Source organism: Corvus hawaiiensis, chromosome 5, assembly GCF_020740725.1.
Source record: "Corvus hawaiiensis isolate bCorHaw1 chromosome 5, bCorHaw1.pri.cur, whole genome shotgun sequence".
Taxonomy (NCBI): Eukaryota; Metazoa; Chordata; class Aves; order Passeriformes; family Corvidae; genus Corvus; species Corvus hawaiiensis.
Window position 1 is genome coordinate 28238068 of NC_063217.1, and position 14117 is coordinate 28252184.

Genomic DNA, 14117 nt, shown 5'->3' on the forward strand with positions numbered 1-14117 from the left:
AAAGGGAAGAAACAAGCATACATAATCCTGGACCTCTGTTTCCTCAAAAAGTGAATCCTGGCTGTTGTGACTATACTTATGGCTGAGTCCAGTCAGGGAAAGGATATCTAAAGAAATCAAAGCATGGAAGATAATTTGATCAACACAACCCTCTTCCAAGCCACAGGTAAAGTCAGACACAAGCAGTTTAAGAGTTCAAATGTGAGTAGATCACATTGAATACATTAGCCTTATGCATCAGCAAAACTGTGGCACTAGCAGCAAACCAAAATAGTCAATGAATTTTTTTTTTTCTTTTTTTAGTGGAAGAGTATGAAGTTGCTTCTTGTCACAGTTCTACTGGAATCTACTGAGGAAATAACAGACTGGAACCTAGACTAACCAGGTGTTATTTAAAACTACTGTTTTTGCTGAGCAGCTCCAGGTAATTCCCAATGCGCTGTCTCTTACTTGCCACGCTTCTAGGAAAACACGTATCGTTAGTTTCCTGCACTTGTCACAGCACTTTGACATAAACTGATGGAAAGTCCTAAGATTTTTCTTTTATGCAGAAGCTTGTGGATACAATTCAGTACTGAGATCTTACAGGGTACAAACCCTGTAATTCCAGGTAAGAGGGATTTAAGGAATATATATCACTTTATATTTTCCTGCTCTGGGTCTACCAAGACAAAGTTAAATCCACCCATACCTATACAAGCAACCCAAATGGCAGTAATTTTCACCATTTTTCTGTAAGTAGTAGCCCTGACTAGAATCATTAAAAATCCTCCTGCTTGTTTCTCATACTAGGATTTCCAAATGTGTCCTTGAAAAATATTCCACAGCTTTCCACCTTAGCTCCTCTACCAAAGAAAAATATTCTTTCCCAGCCATTTCCAGGATTGAGAGGTAGGAGTTTAGGAAAGCACTCTTTTCCCTTTCACTTTGTCTTTAAGAGCACAAGTTAATTAATTCTTCTCTATATATACTCTCCAGATGCCAAACAGACACCAAGTTCTGAGTTTTCTGTCTGAGAAACAACCCTATAAGCACACATTCATTTGGCCAGCTGCTGACATGGACAAGTGATGCTGACCTGAAATTTCCAGATTGATTTAAATTACTCTTACTCTGAAGGAATAATTGAACCGTCATCAGTGTCTAGTGCCATTGTGCCATAGACAGTGGCACAAGATACTTTGTTTGGGCATCCGAGTCCTAAGTTTCACTAACACTGGACAGCCAAGTGCAGAAAAAGATGCAAAGGTCCATAAATGTCTTCTGGTACCAACTTTAACAGGAAAAATGCAATATTCACTGATAGTCTGGGCCACATGCTAGGATGACTTACAGAAGTTCAGTCACAAATCTGTGTCCATGCTCCTGCTGTTCACACCCTTTCCAGGACTCTTCTCTCCTTATGCATTCTGTATTACAGCAACAATGACACCGCTATCCTCTTTCCAGCCTCCTCTGAACAAAGTATCCATGGCTGGAGGGTTTTTTCCCGGATTTATCCCTTTGTAAGGAGCTTACCTTTTTACCTTATCCCACACAACTCTAACTGTTGCTTCACCAGATTCCCTCACAGAACATCTCTCCTCAGCTTCAAACTGTTTTCTGACTCCAGATCCTAGAAGCCCTTGTATTTTTTCTGACACTGTTTAACAATGTAGAAAAAGTTGATTACAGGACCCAGTCTAGAAGTTGAGAGCTTGCAACATCAGTCCCTACCAAGTTACATCCTGTTATCATTTCCTGCTACAACACATTATGTGAGAAAAATGGGTCAAACTTCATAACATCAGAAGCAGTCTCATTTAGAAGTTAAACATGGACAGTAGCAATGGAAGCTTCCCTTGTGTTTGTTTCTTACAGAACTAGGCCTCAAACGGTAAAGGTAGTCTCCTCCCAAAGCTAGTTAAGTCAACTGCTTATCTGTTAAAGCAACCACCAGATTCTAACCTCTTCTAGCAGACTTTTGGGCTACAGATATACAGTCATGCTACAGGATACTTACTAGTTTGTGACAACTTGAAGATAAAAAACTTAGGGTTTGATATAAATCACACTGACACCAATATTTTTGTTTTGGTTAGTTTCTCCTCTGCCTCCAACATTACCAGGAGGCTTTTCTATTTTATTTTGTATACAATTAAAACTAGCCTTAAGTAATCTCTTAAAGGGACTGAGTATTAAGATCTTAACATGGATAGTTAGATGTTACAAAAATGCATACAGGTTTTGTTATAATCAATGTTCATCCTATAAATATATTTTTGGAATGCCTTTATTTATTAACGCTAAAAAATTAGGACTTTGATAAAGAAAATCATAATGATGTTCAGTGTACTGAATTGTACACAAGGTGTAGCATTAAGAGGTATTACACAAGAAAGAACATACACAAGCCACAACAGGAAATGGAAAGACGAACAGTACTAAATAGTGAGGAGATGATGGCGAGGCACAGAGACTTCTTGCAAAGGAGTGAAATAGAATTAGCCAAAGACAATTTTTACACACACAGAAACAGAAGAGATGGGAGGGTAGCCTAATTAACTGCACCGAGAAAAAGGAAGTGAAAACCAGGCGTGCGTAATGGGCTTCTGTTGTGAACAATGCACTAAGTGCCAAACGTACACAGACAAAAGACTATTTGCAAATTCATCATGTAAAAAAAAGCATTGTACTCGAAATTCAAAAAGAAAAATCAATTATTCTTTTTTAAAACTGCCTTTTTAACTCAAAATATGTGGTTCCTTGGGGCCACAGTGTAATCAGAAGCTCCTCAAAAACTACCACTCATTCATTGCCAAATTCTGATAATCTCAAACAGTGTATCCCAGAGAAGATGCAGCTATTAAAGAGTATGTTGCAAGTTGGTTCAATAACAATAATTGCTTTACAATAGATGTCTCTAGGAGGCATTCAACTATACTACCTCTCATTGAGTTATAAACTCAAAAGTCCTAACTGATGTCTCTTGTAACTTTAACCAGTACAACAGACAACTGATATCAAAATGTATGAAATAGAAGTGATTTAAGTAAGTTCTAGCATACAGTTTTTAATAGTGAAGGAGGAAAAAAAAAAAAGAAAACCAAAATGAGAACAAAACCAGTACCATTCTAACTATCAAAAATTACATTAATAATTCAAACTTACTCTTTTACTGAGGCAGATAACTGGCCACATACTACAACCTAAAGTGCAGCAGCAGCAAAGGCATCCACATAGTAGCCATCGCACATTAACTGGAAGATTCTTCTTAAGACAACTGTTAACTCTACTGATGCTGGCTTTGAATTCTTCAGGTGCAACCTACAGGGAAAATGAAAAGAGAAGAAACAAACTAGTACTACACCAGTATAATTTATTACTTTTACAGTGGTCTACACTTGGAACATTTGTTTTTGTAATAAAACCTGAACTCTAATTTCAAAATTTTATTCAAAGATACTCACCTTTCCAGTTAAAGATGAAGGAAATTCTGCTTCAAATTTGTTGCTTAGTCCAAACCTGCAAAAACAAAATTTAGATTGCACCAAAATTATAAATAACCCCAATCCATGCCACAAATGGCAAGTACCTCACAATACTCTCAGGGTCTGTATCAGTAACAGCATTAATTTCAGGAAAACACTACTTGTTATTAAGAGTAATTCTTAAAATTATGGTAACAAACAAAAATACACCATTGTACACAGATTGAAATCCATCTCGCCCATAGTTTCTTCTCACGGTTCTCTTGATGCTATTGACTCTTCCTCAAAGTCAGCAAAACCTATAAGCAATAGTGGCAAGTGAGGTAGGTGAAGTACTTAAGGGGAAAGGGGAAGTTACTTGAGGCCACAGTTTGAACTACCTCTCTCCTGCACCAGTACAGATGTATTTTGAAGAAAAGCTCATCCAGTGCTAAATAACTGTTCTAAGCATAAAAATGGAATCAACACCAGCTTGTTTTTCAGAAAAGAAATACACAGTAAGTTTCAAAACACAGAATGCTAAGTAACAAAACACGGCTTAAACAATACCTAATTTTAAAGAAACATACTAGTTATAAATGTAAAGCTGTGAAGCAGTTTGAAATGAGCTAGAGTTATTGAATCTACTGGGTTTCACAAGATCTAAAGATCAGAAGAGTTCCAGCTTATCTATTAAAAAATGTTTTCTACCTTATGGGTGTTTGGTTGGGTTCATGAGTGGATGAACCTCAAAGAAAATCTAAATATTTTCTGGCATCTGGGCTGGGCAATAACTTCTAGTAGAGACTATACCAACTATAAAGTCATTAATAACACTATATGACTGGCTACTAATACGGTAAACAGCTGCCAGTGTAAAATTTAAGTTGTAATTTACAAAATTCTGAATACAAACCAGAGCAGCCTATCAGATACTACAAACAAAAATCAGAAACTAAACTGCTCAAGATTTGAACTATTGGCAGCAACACGTATCTCAGTTGTACACAGAAAAGCTTACTTGAGCCTTGACAGCTGAAGATTTTAAAGACATAATTTGCTTTCACAATATGCTATTGAGCAGCTAGATATTTCCCAGAGTTTTGGGGTTGTTGGTTTTTTTTCTTACCGAACTGAATGATCGGCATGCCAATGGAGAACTTTGTCCAAGTAATCAAATGGGCAGTTACGTGGTAAGCTACTGTGGAAACCTCATAAAACCCAGTGGACAAAAGCTGGCAGATGAGTTTCTTTGAAGATAAATAAAAGGTGGTGAATTTTGGGATTGCTGAAGTATGCTTATGTGACACTCAACTGAAGTTTGACAGGTATCTCTCACAGGAGAGATCTTCTATCACCACTCATGATTCTTGTAAGCATTAGCTCAATGCAAGCAGCAGCCACCAGAAATAGCAATAAAATACTGGGCACCACTGGGAAGGTGATTAACATCATTTTGACTCTCCATAAAACCCTCATATACCCACATATTTAGTACTGAGTGCAGCTCTGGCATCCACATTTCATGAAGGACTTGGTGGAGTTAGGAAAAGGCAGAGAGAAGGAAGGCTAGTATAATAAAGGGAATAAAGCAGCTGCCCCAACAGATTAGGGCTGACATTAAGCTGGAAAAGAGAAGGCTTAGGGGGGCATATGATTAAAGTGCGAAGTTTCAGGAAGGCAATGGATAAGGGGAGTATTCATCAACAAATCCCACAACAGAGAGCGCTGAAATTACTCAGAAATTGGTTTAAACAGTTAAAAGAAAGTGCAGCTAAAAATAAGGTGCAAGTAGCTAACTTCAGGGTTTGTTTCCACTTGACATTACTGATGCAAACAGTGCCAACAGATTTGAAGTGAGATTACACAAGTTCCCTGACAAACACACTAAAGCAATGTTGAAGGATACAACACTCACATAGCTGCAGATGCCAGAGAGTACAAGAAGAATGGACACCAGGAACAGCCAGACTTACATGCAAACCATACACAGCAGCGCCTGTTCCCAAAGTTTGCAGCAGCACACTGGGATAGATAGTTTGATGCTGTAGGTGATTTTTACATAAGGTCTTAAGGCCAAGTAAGCAGGTAATTCTCCTATCACTGATTACAGGCAGTAGAATCATAGAAACATAAAATGATTTGTGTTAGAAGGAACCAAAGATCACGTAGAGATCATCTGAGCTCCCTGTCACTAGATCAGGTTGCTCAAAGCTGCATCCAACCAAACACTGAACACTTCCAATGATGGTGCATCCACAACTTCCCTGGGCAACCTGTTCCAGTGCCTCATCACCCTTATCCCTACATCCAAATTAAATCTATGTTCTTTCTGTTTAAAACTATTCCCCATAGTCCTGTCACTACAGGCCCAGGCAAAAACTCTCACTCCATCTTTCTTATAAGCCTCCTTTGTATGTTGAAAGGCCACAATAAGATCTCCCTGGAGACCTTATTTACACAGAAGTTATCTACCATATTTCAGTATTTGTAACTTGAATAGTAGCTCTGCGAGTCTGTAAGTCTCTCAAAATTGGTGAAATAACAAATGAGAATTGTTAAGCAGAAACACATACGGCAAGTTTACTACTTCAACACAGAACAAAAATTACTGGAAACATCTCTACTATTGAAAATCCTGTTGAATACTCCATGACAGGAGGACCATCCACCCTTTTCTCAAACTGCTGAGTGAAACTAAGCACTGAGGCAAGTTATGTAAATGTCAGAGTCGTGCCCTATCAGTTAAGTGTCATGCCCTACTTAAAACTGCCAGTAAGTTGAAGTGGAAACCAAACTGAAAAAATCCCTTGTATCCACATACATTTCAGAAGCAGCCAAGCCTGGAGAATGACTCCAAGCTGAAGATATACAGCTGCCATCACAAGTCTTAAAACTAAAAGGTATCACCACTTTACTACGTAATTAGTTCATTAAATCAGTATTTGTGAAGCATTCAAGTGTTGAAAGCTCCATCAAACACAAACGAATATTCATGATGATCACAAAAGTCATGCCTGACAAAAGCAACCCCCACTGGAAAAGCTGTACAGCTACCTGAAATTACAAAAACTGAGGCAGAGTAAGGCACAGAAACTTCCAACCAATGCAGTTACACTTGGCTGAAGTTATAAGCAAACAGACTGAGAGCCTGTACTCAAGGCTTGTGTTAATGTTTAATACACAGTGGGGTAGCAAAGCTGAAGCTAACACAAACAGCTACCGGCATAATTTTGAGCTTGACACATCAGAGTGTTGTCACCATATGCAAGTAGTAAAAAAGGTTGACTCCATACATTGTAAGTAGTTATGGGATCTCAGAATTGTCACTCTTGACTCTCTTGACTACAAGCTGAAATTTGGCAATTAAAATATTAGAAACTCCACAGAACACAACTACATGTTCAATGTAAATACATAACTGCTATGAAAAAAAAAAAAAAAAAGAAAAAAAAGCCTTAAAATAAAACACTGGAAATCAATATTTTGGAGATGCATTTCCTCAGACAGCTGTCCTAATATAGCACCAGATTTCTTTAGTACAATACTGGATCTCCAGTGACACGCACTCATCTCTGCTTGCTCTATGCCTTTCCCACTTTACATCAGGTCTTCAACAGATCCACGCTCACCTCATGCATGAATACTTTCTTTACCCTTCCTGGATCTGAACAAGTGTTTCTTGAACCTGACTCCACTTGAAAGGTTCAGATAAATTCCTGCCCTTGTCTACAGTGGAGAAAGAAATGGTGAGAGGTGGAAACTTTAAAGTACAGAAGTTTATAGTATAGGACACAGACAGTTTGGAACCTTTTTCAGCATGCAGCTTAGATATTCCTAACACAACAAACTGACACATGCTATCCTCGTCCTCTTTGTCCTCTCTTATGGGGACACTAAACCATATTTTCACTGCCCTTAACTCTACTCTTTAGGTCCACATATTCCCGATCCTTACAAAATAAATATATATTTCACAAATCTTAACATGCTCCATCATTCTCACATAGCCCTGTTTTCACTCACATGTCCTTGATACAGAGTAAGGTTGAAAAATATATTGGCAGACTTCAGTTTGATATTAAAGAAACTTACTTGAGTAAATACATCTTTTGACAGTTCTTCTTCCCCTACAAAAAGTTATCTTGCATTGAGACATAAGGTGCTGTAACAGCAGCACAGAAAGACATTTATCAGCACATCACAATGGCTCTCCATCATTCCACTACTGCAAGAAACTAATAAATCCAGTATTACTAGTTAATACAGTCTGCTATAGATACGGTACATGTCTCAACTGGTCACGGAACAGGAAAAACAATCACTGAAAAACACAGACATCTATCATAAATACTCTCCTCACAATTTCAAATATGTCAGGTACCTCCCTTCCTATCATAAGATGATTTTAGAAACAAGGATGAAACACCTTGGACTTTCAGTTCTGTTGTAAGTAAGGATCTCTATTTTCTCAGCTTTCAAATTTTTTGCCATTACAAGAGAGAACCTCAAATTCTCAGAAACCAGGTGATATGTTACTCCTGTCTACCAAGCTATTGAAACTCTGCTGGTCTGAAAACGGTTTAATTGAATATTTAAAAAACAATGTTAAAAAAAATATAAGCATTGTCTGCAGCATGCTTCAAACAGTGAATTTAAGGAGAAAACTTAGTGCTAACCAAAAGCTCCACATTCTCAAAAGGCAAAGACTTCATATGTTTTATTTGGATAATATTTAACTGCTTTCCTTTAATTGATTTTAACTACTCAGCTTAGAAAATACTCACAATTCCATTCTCTGTTGGATGAAATCAAGTAATGGTAAATTCTTTCTGGTGTTAATATGTAGTCATGAAATTGACATATTTCAAACTCAACATTATGACTCCTATTTAAGATCAGAAAGGATATGACAACAGACTACGAAAAGAAAGCTTCTGTTTAAATATACACACAGCAGACACAGTCAGCAACTCTTCAAACTGCAGAGCCAGGGACAGATCAATCCAGTATTTGCTCAACTGCTGATCATTTTTGTCAGATCTTCAAAATGCACACATGCTTTTATAGTGGCAAGACTAATTCATCACGTACACAGGACTTGACTTATTCCTTAGATGCACCAAATGAATGTTCTAAAAGGGATCTAATTTTTAATAATAAGCATCTGGATCAATGACAAAAAAGTTATAGGCTGTACAAAGGTAAAAGTGGCTGATGCTATTTAGTGAGCTGTTAACACCTGGCACAGTAAAGTAAGTAGATGAAGATCAATTGCCTAATTTTGGAGGCATGCATTGGTATTTCATTGCTCATCCAAAACCTAAGAACAAGTACTTTAAGGAAGACCTTAAAGTAATAATGAGCTAGTAACTATTAATGAACAATTAACAAGGTAGCCATCCTTCAACCACAATGCCCTTACTAGTCACAGCCAATGCTTCACAAGCTTCCCCAACATTCCACTAACGGGCCTTCATCTTGTCCTGCACAACTTCCCTTCAAGTATTGGAGAAGAAACCAGTGTCTGCCTCTGTTTCAGTTCTTTATACTTTTCATTTGCTAATATGAAAACTATCTAATTGTGGTTTTGCTCTGGTTTTCAGGCACAGACTAAGGTTACTGGCTTATTTTCAGTGAATCACTGGTAGAGCTTCTGTTCACAATAAACAGTCATAAGTTGAACACACTGACTACATGCTTCTATTCTTTCACAGGGCCTCCTTGGCCTCCTGCACCCTCTATATCCTTCTAACTTTCCAAATCTCCCTCAGTCTATCCATGTCTTACTTCCTGTTTTTAACTAGACAGCTAACTGCACTGCCCAGCTATTAGTATTTGTGTCAACCAGACAATAAAGCAGGAATGTATCCAAGTCCCAAAAAAACTTGTCAGGTCAGTATCTGAAAATCAGCAGAGTTTATGAGACTCAGAGCAACAGGCCACAGTATCTTCAGCTTTTATGTCTATATTACAAGTCTAGTTCTACTGAATACTGAATACAAAAACCCAAAAGTTTGTAAGACTGTGTCTAGTCTCCAGGTTTGTATTTCAGCTTCTGACACTATACATCGTAACTGACAACTACTACACTTCAACAGAGTGAGCCTGACAGAATCGATGGAAGGAAAGATACCCTCATCTCTTACATTACTGAGAAGTACTACACAAGCTCATGGTCACCTGCTGCTAGATTCAAATACCAAACATGCACAAAACAAAACTACGTTGTTTCCATGTCAAGCACAGTGAAACAACACACACCAATCACAACATAATTTTACAAGTACCTATCTGACTAACTCATGCCTTTTCTTTGTAAAAGACCTCAGAGCTATACTAGCAGCCACAAGTTAAATGGGATTGGGTAACAGGTACATAAACAACCCTGTGCAATAGTCCAGCCGGTCATGTGCTGGCACATACCTGTTATACACAGGAACACAGGCACCTTACTTCCTGACAGCTCATCATTTTGGACAAATACTTAACATTCCTCTACCAGTAACAGCCCAAGCCAGCCTTGTCTCCTCAGCACCTAGTTAGAGGTTTGCACCCGCCTGCGAGCTTCCAGGCGGCTCCCAGCTACCCGCTGGTGCCGAGAAGAGCCCTCTCGCAGCTTCACGGACGTAGGGGAAGGGCAGCAGTCCCGGTCCGGTGCTCCCCACGCCTACCCCCCGACTTGCCCCAAGTTGTACCCACGGGCTCGGCGCTCCCGGCCGCCCCCGTCCCGCCGCCCGGGCCTCCTCCACCGCCCGCCCCGGCCGCGCAGGCCCCGGCGCGGCCCTTACACGGTGACATGGCCGGAGCCGCGCACCACCACCGGGTCGGGGGAGTACTTGAGGAGCTGCTCCTCCAGCGCCCGTTCCTCGTCCTCCTCCTCCTCGTAGATCTCATCGAAGTCCGCCATGGCCGGGCCGGGGCGTCCGCTGAGCCACAGGAGCCGGAGAGACGCGACGGGAGCCGGCCAGGGAGGCAGGCGGGAGGGGGCCGGCGGGGGCGCCCCGGGGCGGGGCGGGGCGGGGCCGGGCCGGGCCGGGCCGGGCCAGGCCAGGCCAGGCCAGGCGGCAGCGGGGCCCCGGCAGCGGCTGAAGCTGCGGCAGCGGCGGCTCCGGGCAGGGAAGCGCCCGTCACCCTCCACGGGGGGAGGGGGCGAGGGGCGGGGCAGGAACAACAACAACAACATCCGGCCCCGGCCCCGCCCCGCCCGGAGCCGCGCGGACCGGGGCGGACCGGGGCGGGCCGGGGCGGGCCGGGGGCGGGCGGGCGGCGGCCGCGGCGCGTGGGGTGTCCGCGAGCGCAGCGTTCCCGGGCCCGGCTTTCCCAGAGTCCCGAAACGGGTCCGGCTGGGAGCGACCACAGTGGGATCGTCGGATCCACTGCTCCAGCAGGGTCATCCTAGAGGGCACAGGATTGTACTCAGAGGGTTCCTGAGTATCTCCAGTGAGGGAGACTCCGCACCCTCTCTTTCGACTCAGCCATTCCAGGATTCCGTGATACACTGAAACAAGCCAGGAAAAAAGAACTGCAGGTTTCAAAGGAAAAATTATCTCATGTGAAAAAGAAGCTATTGTAATTAAGATAAATGAAGTACTAGGAAAGTAAAGGGGAATGCAGAGTTCCCTTCCCACTCATGAAAGTGGACAACGGGAGTGCTACAGATGTCATTTATCTGGACCTTCTGTAAAGCCTGTGACATGGTCCCTCACAATATCTTTTTCTCTTAATTGGAGAGAGATGGATTCAAGGGGTGGGCTGTTAGATTGATAAGAAAGTGGTTGGATGGTTTCATCAAGAGGGTAGTGATCAACAGCTCCCAATGGACATCAGTGATAAGTGATATCTCTTAGGGGTCTGTATTGGGACCAGCACTGTTTAATGTCTTCATCAATGACATAGACAAACGGATCTAGTTTGCACCTTCAGCAAATTTGCAGATGACATTAAACTGAGAGGTGTGGTCAACACCTGGAGGATGGGATGCCATCCAGAGGGACCTGGGCAAGCATGAGAAGTGGGCATATGGGAATCTCCAGAGGTTTAACAAGTCCAAGTGCAAGGTGCTGCACCTAGGCTGGGGCAATACCTGGTATCAACACGGCTGGGGGATGAACAGATCCAAAGCAGCCCTGCCAAGAGGGACATGGGGATGCCGGTGAGTGAGAGGCTGGACATGACCCAGCCATGTGCACTCACAGCCCAGAAAGCCAAACGTGTCCTGGGCTGCATCCAGAGCACCGTGGGCAGCAGGGCCAGGGAGGGGATTCTGCCCCTCTGCTCTGCTCTGGTGAGACCCCACCTGGAACCCTGCATCCAGCTCTGGGGTCCCAGCACAAGAAGGGCATGGACCTGCTGGAGGAGGACACCAGAGGAGGACACCAAGTTGATTAGAGGGATGGAGAACCTCTGCTAGGAGGAAATGCTGAGAAAATTGGGGTTGTTCAGCCTGGAGAAGAGAAGGCTTTCAGGTGACCTGACTGTGGCCTTGCAGTACCTGAAGAAGGCCTACAAGAAAGATGCAGAGGGAGTTTCTGCCAGGACATGTCTTAGATATTAGCAAGAAATTATTTACTGTGAGAGTAAAGACACATTTTTTACTTTTACTGTAAGGGTGAGACACTGGAACAGGTTGCCCGGAGAAGCTGTGGATGCCTCATCCTTGGAAGTGTGCAAGGCCAGGTTGGATAAGGCCTTGAGCAACCTGGTCTAGTGGAACGTGTCTCTGCCCACAGCAGGGCGGGATGGAACTTGATGATCTTTAATGTGCTGTCTAACCCAAGCCATTCTATGATTCTATGAGAAGCAGATTTGCCTTTTTTTTTTTTTTTTACTATCTCAGGCTGAACCCTCTGACATTATAAGTTACTCCATCAAATAAAGAAGGTCTGCTCCCCATGTTTAAAATGACATCCTACTACTGCTAAATCCCACGTCAGCACTGCCTTCCACTGTTGTCGCAACAGCAAATGGCCTACCTGTTACTAAGGCCATTATTCTCACACTGGCATTTTCCAGCCTTTGTTTTAAGTTTGGGTTATGACAAATACCAAAACTGCCGAGAGAGAAGAAGAGTTCCTGCCATTTTTAGGGTTTTCTGGTTAGCATTCACCTATGTAGTCCTAAAGGGGCTGTTCCTCTGCAAATTCATTCTTCATCTGCTCTGCAAACAGTGGCCTTTCCATGGTGCTTTCCATGGAGGATTCTAGGCTATTACAAGATGGCAAATCCAGGAACTGACAGCACCAAGGGACATGCAGACACCTGGTCCCAACCTTTGTGTGAACTGCTCAGCCTTGGCCAGGGGACACTTTCCCCACATCTCTCTGCACTAACCCAGAAGGACCATTGGGCACCCCCTCAGCTCACAGCAGGTGTCTGAACCCCCTTGTTGACTTCATGAATGCCCAAAAAAAGCTTTAAACCTTGTAATCAAGAAGGCCAATGGTATCCTAGGCTGCATTAGGAAGAGCATTACCAGCAGGTCAAGGGAGCTGATCCTGCCCCTCTACTCAGCCCTGGTGAGGCACATCAGGAGTGCTGTGTCCAGCTCTGGGTTCCTCAGGACAAGAGAGTCATGGAGCTCCTGGAGCAGGTCCAGTGGAGGGCAACAAAGATGATTAGGGACTGGAGCATCTCTCTTGTGAGGAAAGGCTGAGGGAGCTGGGCCTGTTAAGCCTGGAGAAGATATGTCTGAGAGGGGACCTCATCAATGGCTATCAGAATCTGCAGGGAGGATGTCAGACTACGGATCCAGGTTCTTCTCAGGGGTGCCAAGCAATAGGAAAAGGGACAACAGGCAGAAACTGATGCACAGGAAGTTCCACCGTAATATGAAAAAGAACTTCTTTACTGTGCAGGTGACCACGCACATTAGAACACATTGCAGAAGGCAGAGAAGGCAGAGAACCTTCCACTAGACCAGATTGCTCAAAGACCCATCCAAACTGCCCTTGAACACTTCCAATGACAGGGTATCTGCAACTTCTCTGGGCAACCCATTCCAGTGCTTCACCACCCTCACTGGAAAGAATTTCTTCCTAACATCTAATCTAAACCTATCCTGTTTCAGCTTAAGGCCATTTCCCCTTCTCCTATGACTACAGACCCATGTAAGAACTCCCTCTCCAGCCTTTTATAGGCTCCCTTTAGGTACTGGAAGGCTGCTATAACATCTCCACAGAGCCTTCTCCAGGCTGAACCCCAACTCTCTCAACCAGTTTTCTCTCTCAACCAGTTTTCAATGGAGAGGTGCTTCACCTTTCTGGTCATCTTTGTGGCCCTTCTCTGGATTCGTATATACTGATCAGTTTATTTTCTGAAAGACTACATTGCTACTTACTCTCCATTACTCATAAAGACCCTCATGGTGTATTTGTCAGGAGTAGAGTGTATACAAACATGTGATGATGCTTACTGCTCTGTGTAAAACCAGGGTAGAAACAGTGTGGTTGTGAGAGTCCGTGACACTGTCTTTGCTGCAAAGGAGAAAGCAGCATTTTGTGCTGTCACACTAGAAGAGTGTGACAGTATTTCTATCATGAGCTACTTGTAACAGGTTTCATTTCCCGAGTAAAAGAATTCTACAGAATAACACAGAATTCACCTGAGTAATTGTGTACTTTCATATTAGTATGCTTAACTCAGGGTTTTTACCTAGTTACTCTTCTT

General features: G+C 42.5%; 1 protein-coding gene across 2 annotated transcripts in view; it reads right to left on the reverse strand.

Annotated features, from left to right (window-relative positions):
• CHIC2 (cysteine rich hydrophobic domain 2) overlaps window positions 1-10464 on the reverse strand; it is a 31168-nt gene extending 20704 nt beyond the window's left edge. For both annotated transcript variants that reach the window (XM_048304636.1, XM_048304635.1), the window contains exons 1-3: window positions 10241-10464; window positions 3450-3504; window positions 3151-3306 (exon numbers count right to left, since the gene is read on the reverse strand). In XM_048304636.1, the coding sequence (XP_048160593.1) occupies window positions 3151-3306; window positions 3450-3504; window positions 10241-10359 (330 nt within the window). In that variant the 5' untranslated portion in view covers window positions 10360-10464. The remainder of the gene's footprint in view (window positions 1-3150; window positions 3307-3449; window positions 3505-10240) is intronic.
• Between the last annotated feature and the right edge of the window lie 3653 nt (window positions 10465-14117).